Source organism: Eschrichtius robustus, chromosome 5, assembly GCF_028021215.1.
Source record: "Eschrichtius robustus isolate mEscRob2 chromosome 5, mEscRob2.pri, whole genome shotgun sequence".
In the NCBI taxonomy this organism is placed as follows: domain Eukaryota; kingdom Metazoa; phylum Chordata; class Mammalia; order Artiodactyla; family Eschrichtiidae; genus Eschrichtius; species Eschrichtius robustus.
Window position 1 is genome coordinate 125,874,254 of NC_090828.1, and position 21,958 is coordinate 125,896,211.

Consider the following 21,958-nt stretch of genomic DNA (forward strand, 5'->3'; position numbering starts at 1 on the left):
ACAATTATCATTGAGACAATTTTCCCTTTAACATAAGTTTTTCACTTATGATAACTTGCAGGAATAAATTAAAACACCAAGAAAATAATACTAATCTTTGACAACATATTAAGTATGTTATTATTAAATATAAGGATTCAGGACTTCAACATATTAACCACTTGCTTAAATTACCAACAAAAATACTTCTTGCTTGGAAAATAGCCTAAAGGAAAGCATGCTTTTCACTAGTAAGTACAGGCATAGTACATCAGAAACAGAATTATGAAATTTTAAGCATTTGCCTTACACATCGCATTGCCCATTTTTTCTTTACTGATTACTGCCTGTTCTCAAGTTGATTCTTCCCCTTTAGTTCCTGAAGTCATTTTTCAAAACTCCCATTTTTGAAAAACTAGGTTATGCTATTGCCGTGATATGTTATGTTATGGTTCTTAAGACAGTACTAAAAACAGATGAAACTCAAGTAAAACTTTTGCAAACATTTTATTAATGAAATATAGCTTGATTATCTAGTAACAAATGAAATAGAAATTTTCAAAAGGAAATCATGACTAAGTAAAATAACGATTACAAAGAGAAAGACTTTCAGTGGTGAGGAGCCCTCAGATCGCCAAGCCTGACCCTCCAATCCATCATTTTATCAGGGTCGTCAAGAAAATTAAAAATAATGAGATGCCATAAAGTTACCCCCCCCCCCAAAAATCATTCTTTCCTTTACCATTTAGATTCAACTAAGGATCAAAAACAATTGCTAAAAAGAGCCTGCACTGATTAACTATTGAGACTCAGCTGCAACACCCTGGTGGTTTGCTTTCAAAATAATGACAAAAACAGTAACTCCTATCTTTAAAATAGGGAAGAAAAACTGCTTGCCCTCTCTAAGCATTAAAAAAATGAAGTTGAGAATCAAAGGCAAGACTCCCTCTGGTGGAAAACATATACTATTCCATTTCATACCACCCATTAGTCAGAGTAAAGGGGTTTTGTGAGAATAATGGTTTTTTTATGAGGGACTCATAATGCGTAACACAAGAGAAACCACTGATAACTTTTAACATGCATGTTCTGCTTGTATGGTACACACACACAGGCTGAGTCAGGATAAGAACACCCAGCAGTAAGTACTAAAACGCCTTCACACTGTTATCAAAGTATTGGTATAACATATTCTTGGAATATTTGCCAGAATATTTAATAATCTAGAAAAACCATGATGAACTTAAATGACCCAAGAACAGAAAAAGTATAAAAAACTTATGACTAATGAGAGTTAAAAATGCAGATATAGTTGATAGAATGATTTCATGAATATTCAACTAAAAACCCTATTTTAGAACTGAAAAAAGCAAACTTTATAAAGGTAGGTAAAACTCTAGATGACTTTTAAAGGCAAAGTTCACTTTTAACAATGCAGTTATTTATATGTTGCCGAATAATAAAAAAAAAAACTTTTAATTTGATTTCCAACAGGCTATGAAGACAATTTTTTTAAAATGAAGACATTTACTAACAACGAAAACTGCCTAAGTAAACAAAAAGAGTCTAATTCCTGAATATATCTGAATATAAGCCTGAAAACAATCAGGGATGCTTCCTATTATACCAAATACCAATAGGTTAAAAAAATATATATTTTAAGCACAATAAATAAAGTTGATAAATGCTAAAATTTCAGAAACTATATATAAATATGCTTGGATAGTAGAATTAAAAAAACCCCAGGAAAGTAGGTTTCTCCTACCATGTTTCTATTACAGGTCTGGGGCATACCCTGCTACTTTTACCAGAAGGTATCTTCCTGCCCTCAATTCCCACCAAAGGCCCAGCCTACTCATTTAACTGATTCCCTAATCTTGATGCAAAGACAATCAAGAAATGACTGTTGGTATGTTTTTCTAATCTATTATATATACATACATTTTTCCCTTGTGTTCTGCCTTCATCTTAAAATATCTGAACTAATGACATAATCATTTAATAAAATTAAATCTGCTGTTACAGTTCTTTTTAAAAAATCCAAAAATAAAATTAACCTTCAATTTTTATCTTTCAAATCTGCAAAAAAGCCGATGTTTTCAAAATATCAGTATGTAAAGTTCATTTACACAGCAATCTACCAAAATCCTCTAATAAGCAGCACTTCCCTAGTTTCACTAGAATAATTTTGGTTGATATTCAAGATTATGACCCTGAGATGTGGAAAGACCTGGATGTTATTTAAATCTATAAAAGGATTTAATGATGTATGACTTTAGTGTTACATATATTTTATAATATTCACATTTTTTGAAAATGCATGGTATATGTAAGATAAGTAATTCTCAATTACAAAGATTTCCATTCTTAACCATGACAAATAAATTAGAATTTATTGAACCATAAAACAAAATTAAATACCACAGAATTGTTTTTTTAAATAAAGAGGATACATATCACTGAGAGTATTTTGCCTTTATCCTAAAAACTGCATGAAGATCTAAAGAAAAATAAAAATCTGATTGTAACTTCTACACATTATAAGCCTTTGGGCTTTCAAGTATTTCTTCTTCAAATTATATTAAACCAAACCACACACACACATCATTTTGTTACTTAATATTGGCATTAAAAGCTTACAAATATTGAACTGAGTGATAAAAGGCTACACATCTTTTCGTGTTAGCCAGTGGCACATCTTTTTCTCCCTAGTACCCCTAGAACCACTAAAGAAACTTCTCCCTTCGGGCTGCTGGGAGGGACCCTCCACCCCAATTCTCTTTTCTGCAATGTTATCATGGCCAGCATTTATCACAAGAACATTCAGACCAGGACTTCACAGACGAGGGAAGGAGCACCCGCCCTGGTGAGTCCAGACAGAAATGAGCGATCACTGAGAAACGACGTTATTCCTGTGCCGCTCACATCTATGGGAGTATTAACAGAGTGTTAAGAAACCTTTGGAGTCTATCTGAGAGATCAAAACACTACTATTTACATGATTAAACTATATCCCCTATTCCATACCACTGACTCACCAAAGAACATTTGGAACACAATCAGCTCCAAAACTGGAGAACTATATATAAAGACACTGCCCTTAATTTAGAAATTAAGGAAAAATATTGAAAGGCTAAAAAATGCAACACATTATCCATTTCTTTGGTACTTTTTATATCTCTTTGTAGTAAAACAGCTTGGAAGAGTAGGCATCAAGTATTATTCATGATCATCTTTATAATTTAGTCACATTCCTTACCTTTCATTAGCTCAATTTTAACAATACACTTAAAATATCTAATAAATAGTTTGCCTTACCTTTTGCATACACATGTCAGCTATTATGGACAGAGGTATTGTAAGGCTTAGTGCAAGTGTGCCTATCAGTGATGAGGTAAGAAAGCAGCCCCTAAAAAGAAAAAAAAGAAAATATACATTTCCATATCAAAAAAGTAAAAGAACCAAAGAAAAACAATGATCAAAAACTATCTATCTTACAATATAGGCAAGAGAGATCAGGAGCAAAAATAAAAGCTCAGGATGGACTAAGACATAATAAAAAATAGAGTTACTAAGATCATTCTTACAGTTTATCTTCAAATATTAAAAATCCAATACATAAGTATACAAATTTCAAGACTTTATGCTATTTTCTAGATCTGCTTACAGACGCTATTCAACTTTTGATGTATAGCTTATATTTTATTAACATTTTAAATAAAACTGTCAAAAGAGTTCTTATAGTTTTGTGATAATGATACTTAGCTAACAAAGGAAACAGCTATATTGAAATTTCAGGACAATACCACATAACACAGACTTTAACCAAGTGATAAGCCAACAGGTGGGTCTGTCATTAAAGCAAAAATATCTCACCCTCATTAAAAACTAAAGTAGTCTTTAGATGTGTGCTGCTCTTTTGATTTGGCTTAATATCAGAAAAAAAGAACTTGAGTATTTTTCAGGGATATTTCCTTGTTGTTTTTCATTTTTCTAGCAATTGTCCTAACCAAAACCTAAGCTCTTCATTTTATTTTCACCTTGAACTATCAATGTTGGTATCAAATTTTGACATACCAATTGCATATAATTTTATACAGCTGAAGGAAAAAAATGAAGGAAAGCATTATATTGAATAGATATTTGGGTATATAAGAAGAAAATGAATTATAGGCCAAGATAAAACCATAATGTATAATAATTAGGACTACAGACCCATGGAAATTATAGGCAAGTAAATTCTAGCTCAGTATATGTTAGGATTAACAATGCTGTCCTACAATAAAAGAGGCTATCTCTTGATAAAGTGTCACTTCAAGTATTCACCAGAGGCTGGACAATTAGTTCTTATTGATGTGGTACAGAAAACTCAAGTGCTAGTCCACTATTCATGAACTGATCTGTGAAAAGAGGGTTCAGGGATCAAATATCGCTTATTTTAAATTAAAAAAGTTTTTAATAAATTAATTTATTGGCCACACTACAAGGCTTGCAGGCGGGATCTTAGTTCCAGGACCAGGAATCGAACCGGGGCCCCGGCAGTGAAAGCGCTGAGTCCTAACCACTGGACCACCAGGGAATTCTCTTGGTTTTTGTTTTTTTTTAATGCAGTATATGTTCTTAGAGATTGATAATGCAAAGTAGAATCACACTGAGTCTGAGATGAAGTATTAAAAACCCTGTTTGACTTATACCAGCTTTTCCCAATTTAGCTGATGGCTAAATACATCTGATTTGTTTTTTTAATTAATTAATTTACTTATTTATTTTTTGGCCGAGCCACGCGGCACACAGGACCTTAGTTTCCTAGCCAGGGATCGAACCTGTGCCCCCTGCAGTGGAAGCGCAGAGTCCTAACCACCAGACCACCAGGGAATTCCCCATTTGATCTATTATTCATTCAACATGCTCCCGGAAATGCTAAGACAGAGGACCAGGTGGATAATCTCACATCTATACTAGCGGTACAATATATGGAGTTAACAGTGCACTTAAAAAATTTTTTTCAAATAAACAATGAGTGACAAGTACACATCTTTAATTTCCAAAAAATTCACAACTGCACTTTTAAATCTTTAGTATACTACTCAGCACCTGATTATATATGCTGAAGTTTGTTGTCTATTTATAGTTAAACATACAATAATCTTGCCTTCCTAGAAAGAGATCATCATACACGCAAAGATTATGACTTCTGATTTAACTATTTTTAAGGATCTAAAAAGGTATAAAATACGTAGATATGCTCCTTATAATTGTTTTGAGTTACCAACAACACCTAGAATTGAAGGGATATGAAGTTTGTTTCATTACTGACTAACTTACTGCTTTTGAGTTGTAACCATAAGTACTCTTAAATGCTTGAGTGTAGAAGTATATCTGAAAAATAAGCCTTTTTGAGGTCCTGAAAAATCCACCCCAGGTAAGGATAAACATAGCTTTGATCATAATATATGACCTTGAGTGTCCAGTTTAGTCAACAATAAACACTCATATACACAGTTGGGAATATAAATTGTGTTCCTTCTGTAGAGAATAACGTTGCAATTCTCTCAAAATCTAAAGTCTACACATTTGATTCAGTCTTTTCAGTATTTATCCTATAGAATACTTACATGTATATGCAAGAACATATATGAGGATGTTCAATGCCATACTATTTACAAAGCAAAAGACTACAAACTAAAATGTCTCTCAGGAAGGAACTGGTAAAACACATTATGTTCTATGCATTATGTTACATAATAGATTGGAGCATAACAGATTAGAGTACTACATAGGCTTGAAAAAATGAATCTAGTGGCTGATATGTAAAGATTTACAAGACAGTAATTTGTGTATAGAATGATAGCCATAGTTTGCATGTTAAAAATAAAACAAATTGGAGGGGGGAGGATTAAGAGACTGATAACACACTTCTGTATATACAGACAATTTTGTAGAAGGCTTAGAAGTTAATAGTGGTTGCCTCTGGGGAAAAGAAATGAAAATTTGGGGTAGAAGGGAGATTACCTTTTCACTGTAATCCGTTTCGTACATTTTTGTATGTATTACTCTCTTAATTTAAAAAAAGTTAAATACAAAAAGAATAAAAGTTTTTCAAAACATGTTATTTATTATTTCTTTAACTGTAAAATTTTCCAAGGGAGCAAACTCAGGAAAGCTCACATAAGAGAGAGATTACATATGTCACAACTCATATTCATTCATCCCCAAAGCCTACATTAAAATCTGCTGACATAATGAAACTCTAGTGTATATATTTATTAAACATAACTCTCTCGATAAAGAATGAGTATTATAATATTTGTAAGTGGTATAGTCCATGTTTATTATGAGTCTCAATGTAATACAAACCATACCTTTGTACCTTTGTAAAGGTAATATAAACCTTTCTCTCATCTAATATCCAAAAATTTTAAAAAATTATTTCTTTCAAATATGTAAAAACTCCTTGCTTTGAAACTTTCTAATCTAAGCTAAACTTAGAAAAGTAGGGAATACAAACGTCTATTAAAATACAGTGAGTGCATAATTGTTTAAAGCATATGGTTCACTGGGTTGAACCCTATGAAACTGCCATCAAAAATGGTTTAAGATCAACAATTCCTTATGGTTCAACTAAGTTCAATCAAAACACTACCAGTAAGCAGTTTCATCTGCCCAGGACCAAGAGTGGAAAGAGGCAAGAGAAATGATAGAACAAAAGAAGTGATAGGACAAAAGAATGAGACATATGGTATGTATTAATATATAAAATAAAATATGTAATTCTTTTTGGTTAAAAAAAAATGAGCACCTAAAATAATTTGTACAAAATGAGATTTTGATACCAAAGAGTTTTAGATCAGCAAAGGAATTTAATTACATAAATTACTACAATACAAAGTAAATCTTTAAGTACTACACGAAAGGGAGTGAGTACAGAGGATATCAAGAAAATAGAGATATTTCCTTAATTGGAGAGGGGAGAGAAATGTAGGCAGAGCATTAAGGAAGACTTGATGGAAAAGGCTATTTTTATTGCAGTCTTTTGCAAGGGAAAACTAGTCAGTAGTCTTAAATGGTATATAATAAAATACATTTAGGAGTTTAAGTACAATTTGTGTTTCTTTTTAAGTTCGTATTAGATGGAAACAGGACTAAGTATTAAGCTCTCTATTTGAAGTTTTCTTAAACTCCATATATGATACTGTTGTCAAACTATTTTAAGATTATTATCACATATCAACATAGTTGATATTACAACATATCAAACTATGTTAAAATCTCAAGTTAATCAGAGCTTAGGGTTTATATATCTGCCTCACTCATATGAAAAGTCCTGAGAATAAACAAAACAAAAAAGTCTATGAACAACCAAACAGACATTCCAAAGTCTCCTGAATAAGCAAAGTCCCCAGATTCTCACTTAGAATTCATGTATTCATACCTGGGATACACATCTCCTAAGTGTGACTGTCCATTAGATAACGATGCCTTGAATTAGCATAACACTCTACTTTCTAAAACATTCTATAAATTCAGATCATTCATATTCATTTACTTGTTCAGCAAAATCCATGAGCTCCTTCTATGTGCCAGCCACTACTCTATGCAATGGGTACACAGAAATCAAAAAACAAAACACAGTTCCTGCTCTAATGGAGCTACTGTATTAAGTTGTAAGTGTGTGGCGTGGGAGGGTGCGCAGGAGGGGCCATCAGAAGACAGAAGAACTAGAAATGCTTAAACTAGCCAAAAGTCAATAAACTCATAACTAATAAATCACAGGGCAATAAACAGTACCTACCACAACCACAGGAACTCTGAGAGCACTGTTCCAATAAGGCCATTAATGATAATGCACATCAGTACTACTTTATTGGGAAACTCAAAGTCCTCAAATCCAGTATAATGAAGTAAAAAGAAACCTGGCCATAAGAGCAGCAGATTAAAGAGACCTACAAAACCTAAACACGTATAAAAGAGAGAAAAGTTAGTAACCGTGATTTATTTCAATTTTCCAAACTTACAACTCTACAATCAGAAAACGTTAGATTTTGCACAAAGGGCTTCAACAGGTTTCCTTAACTGAAATTTCTGTTACTTTTGTTTTTAAGTAAGTCTTATGGAGAGATCAACACAAGAAAAAACTTTATCAAGCAACTGGTGATCACTGAGTCTTCAAGGTTCACTGTATGGAGTGTATGGAGCAAGTACTGCAGCACAAACCACTTAAAACAACTCAAAAAGAAGGGTTGTTAACCTTAGATTACAATAATATAGCGTCCTAGAACTTAAAGGAATAACTGGTGCGTGCATGTGTGTGTGTATTCAGCCTAAATTATTAAGAGGAACTAGACGGTTTACTCTCTGATTCGAATCATATTTATGCTTAAAGCACCCGTGCTATGCTAGGAATAATGGAGGAGGGTCCCCCAAAAAGATAAAATTCTTGCTTCCCGCCTTCCCAAGAGCTCATAAGCTAGTCTGTGAGATTACACACATACACCAATAGTTATTCAAGTATGAACTAAGCAGGGACTATGTGTAAAGGAAGGCTATAATATTTACTGGTTAAGTGTGTGCTCTGCAGTCTGATTGCCCTGGGTTCCAATCCCAGCTCTACCATTCACTAGTACTGTAATCTTTAGGCAAACTTTAGGCAAGATGCTCAACCTCTTGTAAACCTCAGTTTTCCAATCTATAAGTATAAAATAATATTTAATTAGCTTACTAGGAAGATTAGACGAACATATAAAATACAGCACAGTACATGGCATGGAGCAAATAGTTAATAAAGGCTAGCTATTATTATTATAGAAACGTAAGCTTATATAAGACTATAACATGTGAATGTAAAGAAAAAAATATTTTATAGCAGTTTTTATTGGACTTGGTATATAGTTTAACACCACAGTTCCACTATGAGATCCAGAGGTAACTATAGAGCTTTCCCAAAAGAAAATTAAATTACAGTAGGTATGTATTTTATATTTGCTGCTAAATAATAAACTAGTATTTAGGATGCCTAGTTAAATCTTTATTTATTTATTTATTTATTTTTGGCTGTGTTGGGTCCTCGTTTCTGCGCAAGGGCTCTCTCCAGTTGCGGCAAGTTGGGGCCACTCCTCATCGCGGTGCGCGGGCCTCTCACTATCGCGGCCTCCCCTGTTGCGGAGCACAAGCTCCAGACGCGCAGGCTCAGTAGCTGTGGCTCGCGGGCTCTAGAGCGCAGGCTCAGTAGTTGTGGCGCACGGGTCTACTCGCTACGCGGCACGTGGGATCCTCCCAGACCAGGGCTCAAACCCGTGTCCCCTGCATTGGCAGGCAGACTCTCAACCACTGCGCCACCAGGGAAGCCCATCGGATGCCTAGTTAAATCTTAATAGGGCTGGAGCACCTACTCTCACCTGCTGCTTAAGACTCACAGGACCTGCCTTCTCCGAAGGGCTGTCTTGGACAGCGACCAAGTCTGCCTTTCCCAGGAAGTTCCCACCCCTCCCCACTCCACACCCTGTGCAGCCAAATCCTAATGGCTCTCGGCCAGGACAACTCTGAGGAGTGCCCGGGCACATTACCTGCTCCCCCTGTGCTCCCTGCCCAGGGACCTGCAACGAGCTGGGCCACACCTCAACTGTACCAGAGATCACGCGGTTCTCTCCCCTTCTCTATTCTGCTCCTCTCACTCCCTTGCCAGTCTTTCCTGCAGAGCACCCCTTCAGTGAATCTCCCGCACCAAAGCCCTGTCTCATACCCTGCTTCTAGGAAACCCAACTTAAGACACCTAGTGATAAAAATAAAAATGAACAAAACAACACACGTACACAAGGCTTGTATAGTATTAAAAAGTTGTTCTAATTAAAACACCAAAATCTGGCATTATCAAAAACCAAATCTTTTTCCTGTTCCCTGAACTATGAAACCTATGAAATCCCACATTAAGTAACAACTTTTGGATCTAGAGATAAAAGATCCAAATCACTTCACTTGTTCTCTAGACCCTCCAGAATGCAGCCACATGCACTTCTGCTCTTCCCTAAAGTGAACATTCCAGCACAATGGATCTACTCACTGTTCCCTGCTATGCTCTGCTCACATCCCAATGCCGAAAAAACCCTCTACATCCCAACCCTAACTACTACTTCTCCAATCCTATCTATTCTAAAGCCCATGTCAAATTCATATTGCTTTCCATATCATGGCACATCTGAAGAAGATCAACCAAGTTATATGGCTGTGTACTACTCTCCAATAAGAGTAAATAAGCAATTTTTCTTGAAAGCTGCCAATCTTAAAAAAGAACACCGTAAAACATTAACATTTTAATCCATTCCAGATGGAATTTTCTATGACTTTAAAATAAGACATCATTAAAATTATCTTCATATTTAAAGTATACTTATTGAATTCTCTACTTGAAAGGAACTTGAGTGATCACCCAGTCTAGTGGCTTTTCAAAGGTTTTATTTTTGTTAATCTTTAGGTGAAGATATACAAACTACTTTTAGCAGAAAAATCTTTTCTACAAATTAAATTATAATGCTAAAAAACCAACAAAGCAGAATTGCTCTAGCAGAAGCAGCAAAGGAGTCTGAGAACCAGACTCACACGTGCAACTCCACCTCCTTCCAACCTTCCCAGGATCCTCCATAAATCAGCTACTAACCTAGTCCAATCTTCTCATTTTCAGATGAGTATGAGATAAATGAAGTTATAACAGCTAGGGTCCATGTCTCCTGGTTCCCTGTAAGCTGCACTTTGAATTCTCATCACCATGCTTCTTTATCTATTGATATTCAGATATCTTTTGGAAGATATCTTGTCAATGTGCTCTTCTTTTGCAATCCTAGATATCACAAGTTCTTTACTGAGCTGATTTCAGGCAAAGGAGAATTTATAAAAATCATATTAGGCGTTTACCAAAATTAAGAATTGATGCCAGAAACTATAACTGGATGATTTGAAAATCTATGTCATAAAAGAATATGAGGGCTTCCCTGGTGACGCAGTGGTTGAGAGTCTGCCTGCCAATGCAGGGGACACGGGTTTGAGCCCTGGTCTGGGAGGATCCCACGTGCTGCGGAGCAGCTGGGCCCGTGAGCCACAATTACTGAGCCTGCGCGTCTGGAGCCTGTGCTCCGCAACAAGAGAGGCCGCGATAGTGAGAGGCCTGCGTACTGCGATGAAGAGTGGCCCCCGCTTGCCACAGCTGGAGAAAGCCCTCGCACAGAAACAAAGACCTAACACAGCCATAAATAAATAAATATTAAAAAAAAAAAAAATCACAACCCTAAGAGGTACAGAAAATATTTAAAAAAAAAAAAAAAGAATATGAGTCTTAAAGATAAAGTGCAAATGGAAAAACCTTCAAAAGACCTACAATTTTTAGTAAAAACAAGTACATAGACTGAAACAGTATTATACGTATCATTTTGGGGCAGTTTCCCCAATCTTACACTTCTAACAATTCAAAAAAGGCAAAATGTATAATACAACAGGTATACACTCACATGCTTATAACAGCATAACCTGTCATATCAGTGAGGAAAATATCTGATTCACAGGCTGAAGACATTAATTCGAAAAAGGTGTTAGAAGGAATTTCTTTACCTCACACTGAGGGAATGAGCGTTTCCTCACAGGTGCACAACTATGCAGAACAAGGTAAGAGAAAAACATTGAAATTGGACTTCATAATCTTTAAAATCTAATGGTTTTAAAGAATCATATGGGGGAGTGGGGAGGAAGACTTCCCTATTCCCTCCAAAAAACAAAAACGAAACCCTAAGTTAATCATTCAGAGTACATAGCCTCACAAGTTAAACATAGTCTTACCAAAGAACATTGGAATATCCAACTTATCTTCTCTGTCTACTTTTCTCTTGATCATAACAATATAGACAGCATAGAGCATGGCTCCAACAAGAGACCAAATGGAACCTGTAAAAATCAAGATAATAATTTAAAGCATCTGTTCATTAACTCATTTATCACACACTTATTTAAAATCTGACACAGTCAGCTCCTATTTCAAGAAATGAGTATTCAAATATGAAAAGATAAAGTACAACCCACCTTATCCATGGCCTCCAGGAATATAGGAAGGAGTTTAAAGTATAAACAAATAAATGCAAAAACATTCACCTCAATGATCTAACCAATGTTGTACATGTTATACTGCCAACATTTTGGTATTTAATTTTGAAATGCATACTTCATATTGTCCCCTACATAAGCAATTATGACACCTGACACAGCCAACTTAATAATGCTTCCTTCCCTCTCTAAGCTGTTGTTTATATTGTTCTCCCCACTGCCATGTATCATTTTTAATATACATTCTGCCACCATCTTCAAGACCCTATTAAAGTCCCACCACTGCCACCAAGCATCCTCTTTCTACTCCACTGAATTTCCATCCTTCTTGTCTTCTATTTTAGATAATGTAATACTTACTATAGTTAAATACAGTATTATTTTATTCTCTAGGGGCTTCATTTTGTCAATCATATATTATTGATTAAAATCAAAAACTCCTTGACAACTGCAAACACATAATTTATAGTTTTTAATGTTCTAAAATATCTAACATAATGTAGGGCTCACAGTACCTGCATAATAAATATGGATTCTCTTTAATATATTAACTCACTCGCAAGAACATTTAAGTAAGCCTTTAAAAACAGCTGTATAAGGTGTTGCCAGGTGACCATATTCAATACTTTAATCAATTATCCAAAAGTCCAGTGTTCCATTAAATCTATTTATTATTACTATTACTACTAAACTTTTTTTAAAAAGCAAAGGGAAAGCCTGTCAACAAAATCTCTCACACACACACAACAAATATATATATTGTTTTACACATACAGATCGGCTCTGGGTGAGAAAGAGGTAAGGCAGTTCAAGACACAGCTCCCTGGGCAGTAACCAGGAATAGTTTAGAAAGCATTGTTGTATTTAATAAACTTTAAATGTCTAAAGAAAGTATCCAGAAGGAGGGACTTCCCTGGTGGTCCAGCAGTTAAGACTCTGCGCTCCCAATGCAGGGGGCCCAGGTTCAATACCTGGTCAGGAAGCTAGATCCTGCATGCCGCAACTAAAGATCCCACATGCCACAGCTAAAGATTCTGCATGCCACAACTAAGATCCTGCATGCTGCAACTAATACCTGGAGCAGCCAAGTAAATAAATAAATAAATATTTAAATAAATAAATAAATAAATAAAAAATAAAGAAAGTATCCAGAAGGAAACCAATTAAGTTAGATTCTGATTACCCTTCTTTTGTTAAATCTAAACAATGGATCAAAAACAAAGTGTTTACTGTAGTAGTAACTGTTTCAGGCAAGAATCAAAAGTGAATGACAAAATTAGCAGGTACAAGCATGATGGATAGGATATATGTATAGTCTCAGTATCTCTTAAAAGATAATTATTACTTACAAAGGGAAAAATCAGTAACTACACTGGAGCAACCTGACACACAACTTTAAGATTAATGTCACCAGTAATGGGACAAATCAACATCATGTGCCTTCTGATATGATGTACTTATCAGGACACAATATCACGTCCATGGTATTCTTGCCAAAAATGCACAACATAAATTTAACCATAAGGAAATATCAGACAAACTCAGATTGAAGGACATTCTACAACACGAGTGGACAGTATCCTCCAAAAATATTATAGTTATGAAAGACAAAAAAAGACTGAGGGATAGTTCCAGATTAAAGAAAACTAAGGAAACATGACAACTAAATGCAACAAATGATGTTGGACCAGGAAAAGAACATTAGTGGAAAAAATGGTGAAATTTGAAAAGGATCTACAGACTAAATAAAAATTATTGTAATCACTGTTAGTTCCTGATTTTTAAACCTGTACTGTAGTTATGTACATTGCAAATAGTTAAGAGAATCTGGGGGAGGGCTATATGAGCGTTCTGTGAACTATTTTTAAATTTTTTTACATTATTTCCAAAGGAAAAGTTAAAAAAAAAAAAAGGCCTTGTTAGGGCCCACCCTGTGTGTGTGTGTATGCACGCATGTGTGTGGACATGCACATGCATGATGACATGCACAGAACTTTTCTTGTATACTCTAACAGAAAGAATGCAGAGTCACATACTTACCTATTGGGTCTCTTCCAGCAGATTTTTCAGACCCTGACAGGTTTACCAGCACAACACCTCCGATGCTATGAGAATAAGAGTCATTACTGATAAGTAAAATAATAAATTCCTTAAAAAGACTAACCTCAAAGATCAAAATTATTTACAAGTAATAAAGACTAATCTCAACTTTGGGTAAAACTATCAAAGAATTAATGATTTAATTAATAATATCTAACAATATTATCAGTATAGTATAAGTGCTATACTTATATTAACTCATTTAATCCACATAAAATGCCCAATATTACCTTATAAGGAAGGTATTATTATTATTATCATTCCCATTTTACACATGAGAAAATTAATGCACAAAGAAATGAAGTAACTTGACCAAAATCACACAGCTGGGATTGAAATGCAGGCAGTCTACTTCCAGAGTCCAGTGTTCTTACCTGCTATGTTATCTTCTGCCTTTCAATTAGGAAAAAATTAACCAACTTGTCATCCCTCTTCCAATCTTTTTTGGCAATGTACAAATATCAAAACCCATATAAACCTAGCAATGGCACTAACTCTCACTGGTAAAACCAAAATTAATGGTAAAACTATCCTTAGATATTTAAATAATTAAATTAATCCCATTATTTTAATGTAAAAATAAGACCAAATTAAGGATGTAGAGAAATCAAGAGGTTATTCCTTCATTCAACTGTTGCTTATTGAGCTAAACTTCGGGTTAAGCAACGAACAAGAGAGATGTGGTTCCTGTCCTCATGGAGCCTTATACTGTCTTTCTATTTCTATGTATCTTTCTACTTTTATTAAGACAATGAAAAGAAAAGGCATGAACTTTGAACAAAGTTGGATAAACCTCATCACTTCCCTCAGACAAATATACTGTATTTCCCTAATGCAAAAATATGTTTGGGGAGGATTAACCAAGATGGCGGAGTAGAAGGACGTGCTCTCACTCCCTCTTGCGAGAGCACCAGAATCGCAACTGGCTGCTGGACAATCATTGACAGGAAGACCCTGGACTTCACCAAGGAGGATACCCCACGTCCAAGGACAGAGGAGAAGCCACAGTGAGACGGTAGGAGGGGCGCAATCAGAGTAAAATCAAATCCCATAACTGCTGGGTGGGTGACTCAGACTGGCGAACACTTATACCACAGAAGTCCACCCACTGGAGGGAAGGTTCTGAGCCCCACGTCAGGCTTCCCAACCTGGGGGTCCGGCTACGGGAGGAGGAATTCCTAGAGAATCAGACTTTGAAGCCTAGTGGGAATTGATTGCAGGACTTTGACAGGACTGGGGGAAACAGAGACCCCACTCTTGGAGGGCACACACAAAGTAATGTGTGCATCGGGACCCAGGGGAAGGAGCAGTGACCCTGGGGGAGACTGAACCAGACCTACCTGCTGGTGTTGGGGGGTCTCCTGCAGAGGCGAGTGGTGGCTCTGTTTCACCGTGGGGATAAGGACACTGGCAGCAGAGGTTCTGGGAAGTTCTCCTTGGCATGAGCCCTCCCAGAGTCTGCCATTAACCCCACCAAAGAGCACGGGTAGGCTCCAGTGTTGGGTTGCCTCAGGCAAAACAACCAACAGGGAGGGAACCCAGCCCCACCCATCAACAGTCAAGTGGATTAAGGTTTTACTGAGCTCTGACCGCCACAGCAACAGGGAGGGAACCCAGCCCCACCCATCAACAGTCAAGTGGATTAAGGTTTTACTGAGCTCTGACCGCCACAGCAACAGTCAGCTTTACCCACCACCAGAGCCTCCCATCAAGCCTCTTAGATAGCCTCAACCACCAGAGGGCAGACAACAGAAGCAAGAAAAACTACAATCCTGCAGCCTGTGGACCAAAAACCACAGTTACAGAAAGATAGAGAAGATGAAAAGGCAGAGGGCTATGTACCAGATGAAGGAACAAGAAAAAACCCCAGAAAAACAACTAAATGAAGTGGAGATAGGCAACCTTCCAGAAAAAGAATTCAGAATAATGATAGTGAAGATGATCCAGGACCTCGGAATAAGAATGGAGGCAAAGATTGAGAAGATGCAAGAAATGATTAACAAAGACCTAGAAGAATTAAAGAACAAACAAACAGAGATGACCAATACAATAACTGAAATGAAAACTACACTAGAAGGAATCAATAGCAGAATAACTGAGGCAGAAGAACGGATAAGTGACCTGGAAGACAGAATGGTGGAATTCACTGCTGCGGAACAGAATAAAGAAAAAAGAATGAAAAGAAATGAAGACAGCCTAAGAGACCTCTGGGACAACATTAAACGCAACAACATTCGCATTATAGGGGTCCCAGAAGGGGAAGAGAGAGAGAAAGGACCAGAGAAAATATTTGAAGAGATTATAGTCGAAAACTTCCCTAACATGGGAAAGGAAATAGCCACCCAAGTCCAGGAAGCGCAGAGAGTCCCATACAGAATAAACCCAAGGAGAAACACGCCGAGACACATAGTAATCAAAGTGGCAAAAATTAAAGACAAAGAAAAATTATTGAAAGCAGCAAGGGAAAAACGACAAATAACATACAAGGGAACTCCCATAAGGTTAACAGCTGATTTCTCAGCAGAAACTCTGCAAGCCAGAAGGGAGTGGCATGATATACTTAAAGTGATGAAAGGGAAGAACCTACAACCAAGATTACTCTACCCGGCAAGGATCTCATTTAGATTTGATGGAGAAATCAAAAGCTTTACAGACAAGCAAAAGCTAAGAGAATTCAGCACCACCAAACCAGCTCTACAACAAATGCTAAAGGAACTTCTCTAAGTGGGAAACACAAGAGAAGAAAAGGACCTACAAAAACAAACCCAAAACAATTAAGAAAATGGTCATAGGAACATACATATCGATAATTACCTTAAACGTGAATGGATTAAATGCCCCAACCAAAAGACATAGACTGGCTGAATGGATACAAAAACAAGACCCATATATATGCTGTCTACAAGAGACCCACTTTAGACCTAGGGACACATACAGACTGAAAGAGAGGGGATGGAAAAAGATATTCCATGCAAATGGAAATCAAAAGAAAGCTGGAGTAGCTATACTCATATCAGATAAAATAGACTTTAAAATAAAGAATGTTACAAGAGACAAGGAAGGACACTACATAATGATCCAGGGATCAATCCAAGAAGAAGATATAACAATTATAAATATATATGCACCCAACATAGGAGCACCTCAATACATAAGGCAACTGCTAACACCTATAAAAGAGGAAATCAACAGTAACACAATAATAGTGGGGGACTTTAACACCTCACTTACACCAATGGACAGATCATCCAAAATGAAAATAAATAAGGAAACAGAAGCTTTAAATGACACAATAGACCAGATAGATTTAATTGATATATATAGGACATTCCATCCAAAAACAGCAGATTACACGTTCTTCTCAAGTGCGCACGGAACATTCTCCAGGATAGATCACATCTTGGGTCACAAATCAAGCCTCAGTAAATTTAAGAAAATTGAAATCATATCAAGCATCTTTTCTGACCACAATGCTATGAGATTAGAAATGAATTACAGGGAAAAAAACGTAAAAAAGACAAACACATGGAGGCTAAACAATACGTTACTAAATAGCCAAGAGATCACTGAAGAAATCAAAGAGGAAATAAAAAAATACTTAGAGACAAATGACAATGAAAACACGACGACCCAAAACCTATGGGATGCAGCAAAAGCGGTTCTAAGAGGGAAGTTTATAGCTATACAAGCCTACCTAAAGAAACAAGAAAAATCTCAAGTAAACAATCTAACCTTACACCTAAAGAAACTAGAGAAAGAAGAACAAACAAAACCCAAAGTTAGCAGAAGGAAAGAAATCATAAAGATCAGAGCAGAAATAAATGAAATAGAAACAAAGAAAACAATAGCAAAGATCAATAAAACTAAAAGTTGGTTCTTTGAGAAGATAAACAAAATTGATAAGCCATTAGCCAGACTCATCAAGAAAAAGAGGGAGAGGACTCAAATCAATAAAATCAGAAATGAAAAAGGAGAAGTTACAACAGACACCGCACAAATACAAAGCATCCTAAGAGACTACTACAAGCAACTTTATGCCAACAAAATGGACAACCTGGAAGAAATGGACAAATTCTTAGAAAGGTATAACCTTCCAAGACTGAACCAGGAAGAAACAGAAAATATGAACAGACCAATCACAAGTAATGAAATTGAAACTGTGATTAAAAATCTTCCAACAAACAAAAGTCCAGGACCAGATGGCTTCACAGGTGAATTCTATCAAACATTTAGAGAAGAGCTAACACCCATCCTTCTCAAACTCTTCCAAAAAATTGCAGAGGAAGGAACACTCCCAAACTCATTCTATGAGGCCACCATCACCCTGATACCAAAACCAGACAAAGACACTACAAAAAAAGAAAATTACAGACCAATATCACTGATGAATATAGATGCAAAAATCCTCAACAAAATACTAGCAAACAGAATCCAACAACACATTAAAAGGATCATACACCACGATCAAGTGGGATTTATCCCAGGGATGCAAGGATTCTTCAATATACGCAAATCAATCAATGTGATACACCATATTAACAAATTGAAGAATCAAAACCATATGATCATCTCAATAGATGCAGAAAAAGCTTTTGACAAAATTCAACACCCATTTCTGATAAAAACTCTCCAGAAAGTGGGCATAGAGGGAACCTACCTCAACATAATAAAGGCCATATATGACAAACCCACAGCAAACATCATTCTCAATGGTGAAAAACTGAAAGCATTTCCTCTAAGATCAGGAACGAGACAAGGATGTCCACTCTCACCACTATTATTCAACATAGTTCTGGAAGTCCTAGCCACGGCAATCAGAGAAGAAAAAGAAATAAAAGGAATACAAATTGGAAAAGAAGAAGTAAAACTGTCACTGTTTGCAGATGACATGATACTATACATAGAGAATCCTAAAACTGCCACCAGAAAACTGCTAGAGCTAATTAATGAATATGGTAAAGTTGCAGGATACAAAATTAATGCACAGAAATCTCTTGCATTCCTATACACTAATGATGAAAAATCTGAAAGAGAAATTACGGAAACACTCCCATTTACCATTGCAACAAAAAGAATAAAATACCTAGGAATAAACCTACCTAGGGAGACAAAAGACCTGTATGCAGAAAACTATAAGACACTGATGAAAGAAATTAAAGATGATACCAACAGATGGAGAGATATACCATGTTCTTGGCTTGGAAGAATCAACATTGTGAAAATGAGTATACTACCCAAAGCAATCTACAGATTCAGTGCAATCCCTATCAAATTACCAATGGCATTTTTTATGGAGCTAGAACAAATCATCTTAAAATTTGTATGGAGACACAAAAGACCCCAAATAGCCAAAGCAGTCTTGAGGGAAAAAAATGGAGCTGGAGGAATCAGACTCCCTGACTTCAGACTATACTACAAAGCTACAGTAATCAAGACAATATGGTACTGGCACAAAAACAGAAACATAGATCAATGGAACAAGATAGAAAGCCCAGAGATAAACCCATGCACCTATGGTCAACTAATCTATGACAAAGGAGGCAAAGATATACAATGGAGAAAAGACAGTCTCTTCAATAAGTGGTGCTGGGAAAACTGGACAGCTACATGTAAAAGAATGAAATTAGAATACTCCCTAACACCATACACAAAAATAAACTCAAAATGGATTAGAGACCTAAATATAAGACTGGACACTATAAAACTCTTAGAGGAAAACATAGGAAGAACACTCTTTGACATAAATCACAGCAAGATCTTTTTTGATCCACCTCCTCGAGTAATGGAAATAAAAACAAAAATAAACAAGTGGGACCTAATGAAACTTCAAAGCTTTTGCACAGCAAAGGAAACCATAAACAAGACGAAAAGACAACCCTCAGAATGGGAGAAAATATTTGCAAATGAATCAACGGACAAAGGATTAATCTCCAAAATATATAAACAGCTCATTCAGCTCAATATCAAAGAAACAAACACCCCAATCCAAAAATGGGCAGAAGACCTAAATAGACATTTCTCCAAAGAAGACATACAGACGGCCACGAAGCACATGAAAAGATGCTCAACATCACTAATTATTAGAGAAATGCAAATCAAAACTACAATGAGGTATCACCTCACTCCTGGTAGAATGGGCATCATCAGAAAATCTACAAACAACAAATGCTGGAGAGGGTGTGGAGAAAAGGGAACCCTCTTGCACTGTTGGTGGGAATGTAAATTGATACAGCCACTATGGAGAACAATATGGAGGTTCCTTAAAAAACTAAAAATAGAATTACCATATGACCCAGCAATCCCACTACTGGGCATATACCCAGAGAAAACCGTAATTCAAAAAGACACATGCACCCGAACATTCATTGCAGCACTATTTACAATAGCCAGGTCATGGAAGCAACCTAAATGCCCATCAGCAGACGAATGGATAAAGAAGTTGTGGTACATATATACAATGGAATATTACTCAGCCATAAAAAGGAACGAAATTGAGTCATTTGTTGAGACGTGGATGGATCTAGAGACTGTCATACAGAGTGAAGTAAGTCAGAAAGAGAAAAACAAATATCGTATATTAATGCATGTATGTGGAACCTAGAAAAATGGTACAGATGAGCCAGTTTGCAGGGCAGAAGTTGAGACACAGATGTAGAGAATGGACATATGGACACCAAGGGGGGAAAACTGCGGTGAGGTGGGGATGGTGGTGTGCTGAATTGGGCGATTGGGATTGACATGTATACACTGATGTGTATAAAATTGATGCCTAATAAGAACCTGCAGTATAAAAAAACAAACAAAACAACTAATACTAAACTTTCATTGGGTTATTTGTATGGAAATAAGTTAATATAAATGTTTGAGACATTACATGAAGTTTCTAAAAATCTTATATTTGTATTTGTATGGAAATATGTATGGAAATATGTTAATATAAATGTTTCAGACATTACATGAAATTTCTAAAAATCTTATATTTGTATTTGTATGGAAGTATGTATGGAAATATGTTAATATAAATGTTTCAGACATTACATGAAATTTCTAAAAATCTTATATGTTCTGGTATAATGTTATAAGTAATAATCCTAGTTATTACTTTAAAATGTATATCTCAGAAATAACTAATTTTCTTGTCAACTGCATTATTATGAACTTGCATCAAATCTTTAACCGTGGTCATTTTTAAGCCTTTTGTCATTTACAGACAGTTCTGGGTGTACTCTGATGATTTTGCAAATATGTTCCTATAAAAGGGTTTCATCTTCAAGAAATTCATGGAAAAGACTCTGACAAGTACAGGTTTCTGGTAACTGACTGTACTGCTGAACTGAATGAATAAGCATTTTCAGAACTCTAATGAAAAACTGATGAACTCATAAAAGTGCTAACAAAAAGATCAAGATGAAAAAAAAAATTAATTACATGGGACTGAGTGAACTGATGAGGATGAGTATAATTTTTGTGACTTTCTGTCTGAATTTAAAAAAAAAAAAAATCCCACAAGGACTCAGAGGCAAAGAATATACAAATCAATTTTTACTGCAAAGTAAAGGAGCTGTTACAGTGGAGGATTACTGGACTGAATGTCAATATTATGACATAGTATGAGTGTGTTTCATGTTTGGTAATTGCAATCATTGTTGCTTTTGTTGTGGTCATCCATGTACAATGCTTGGTGTCAGTCTATTTATCTCTTGTAAAAATAAAATACAGTGTGTGTGTGTGAAAAAAAAAAAAAATATGTTTGGCTAAAACATGGGCCAATCATGCAAAAAGAATAAATTCCTAGTGT

At 35.9% G+C, this 21,958-nt stretch overlaps 1 protein-coding gene across 6 annotated transcripts in view; it reads right to left on the reverse strand.

Moving 5' to 3' along the window:
- SLC35F5 (solute carrier family 35 member F5) overlaps positions 1–21,958 on the reverse strand; it is a 182,918-nt gene that overhangs the window by 4,456 nt on the left and 156,504 nt on the right. For all 6 annotated transcript variants that reach the window (XM_068545255.1, XM_068545254.1, XM_068545253.1 and 3 more), the window contains 4 exons: positions 14,101–14,165; positions 11,800–11,904; positions 7,772–7,931; positions 3,298–3,388 (listed from right to left, as the gene is read on the reverse strand). In XM_068545255.1, coding sequence (XP_068401356.1) covers positions 3,298–3,388; positions 7,772–7,931; positions 11,800–11,904; positions 14,101–14,165 — 421 coding nt within the window. The remainder of the gene's footprint in view (positions 1–3,297; positions 3,389–7,771; positions 7,932–11,799; positions 11,905–14,100; positions 14,166–21,958) is intronic.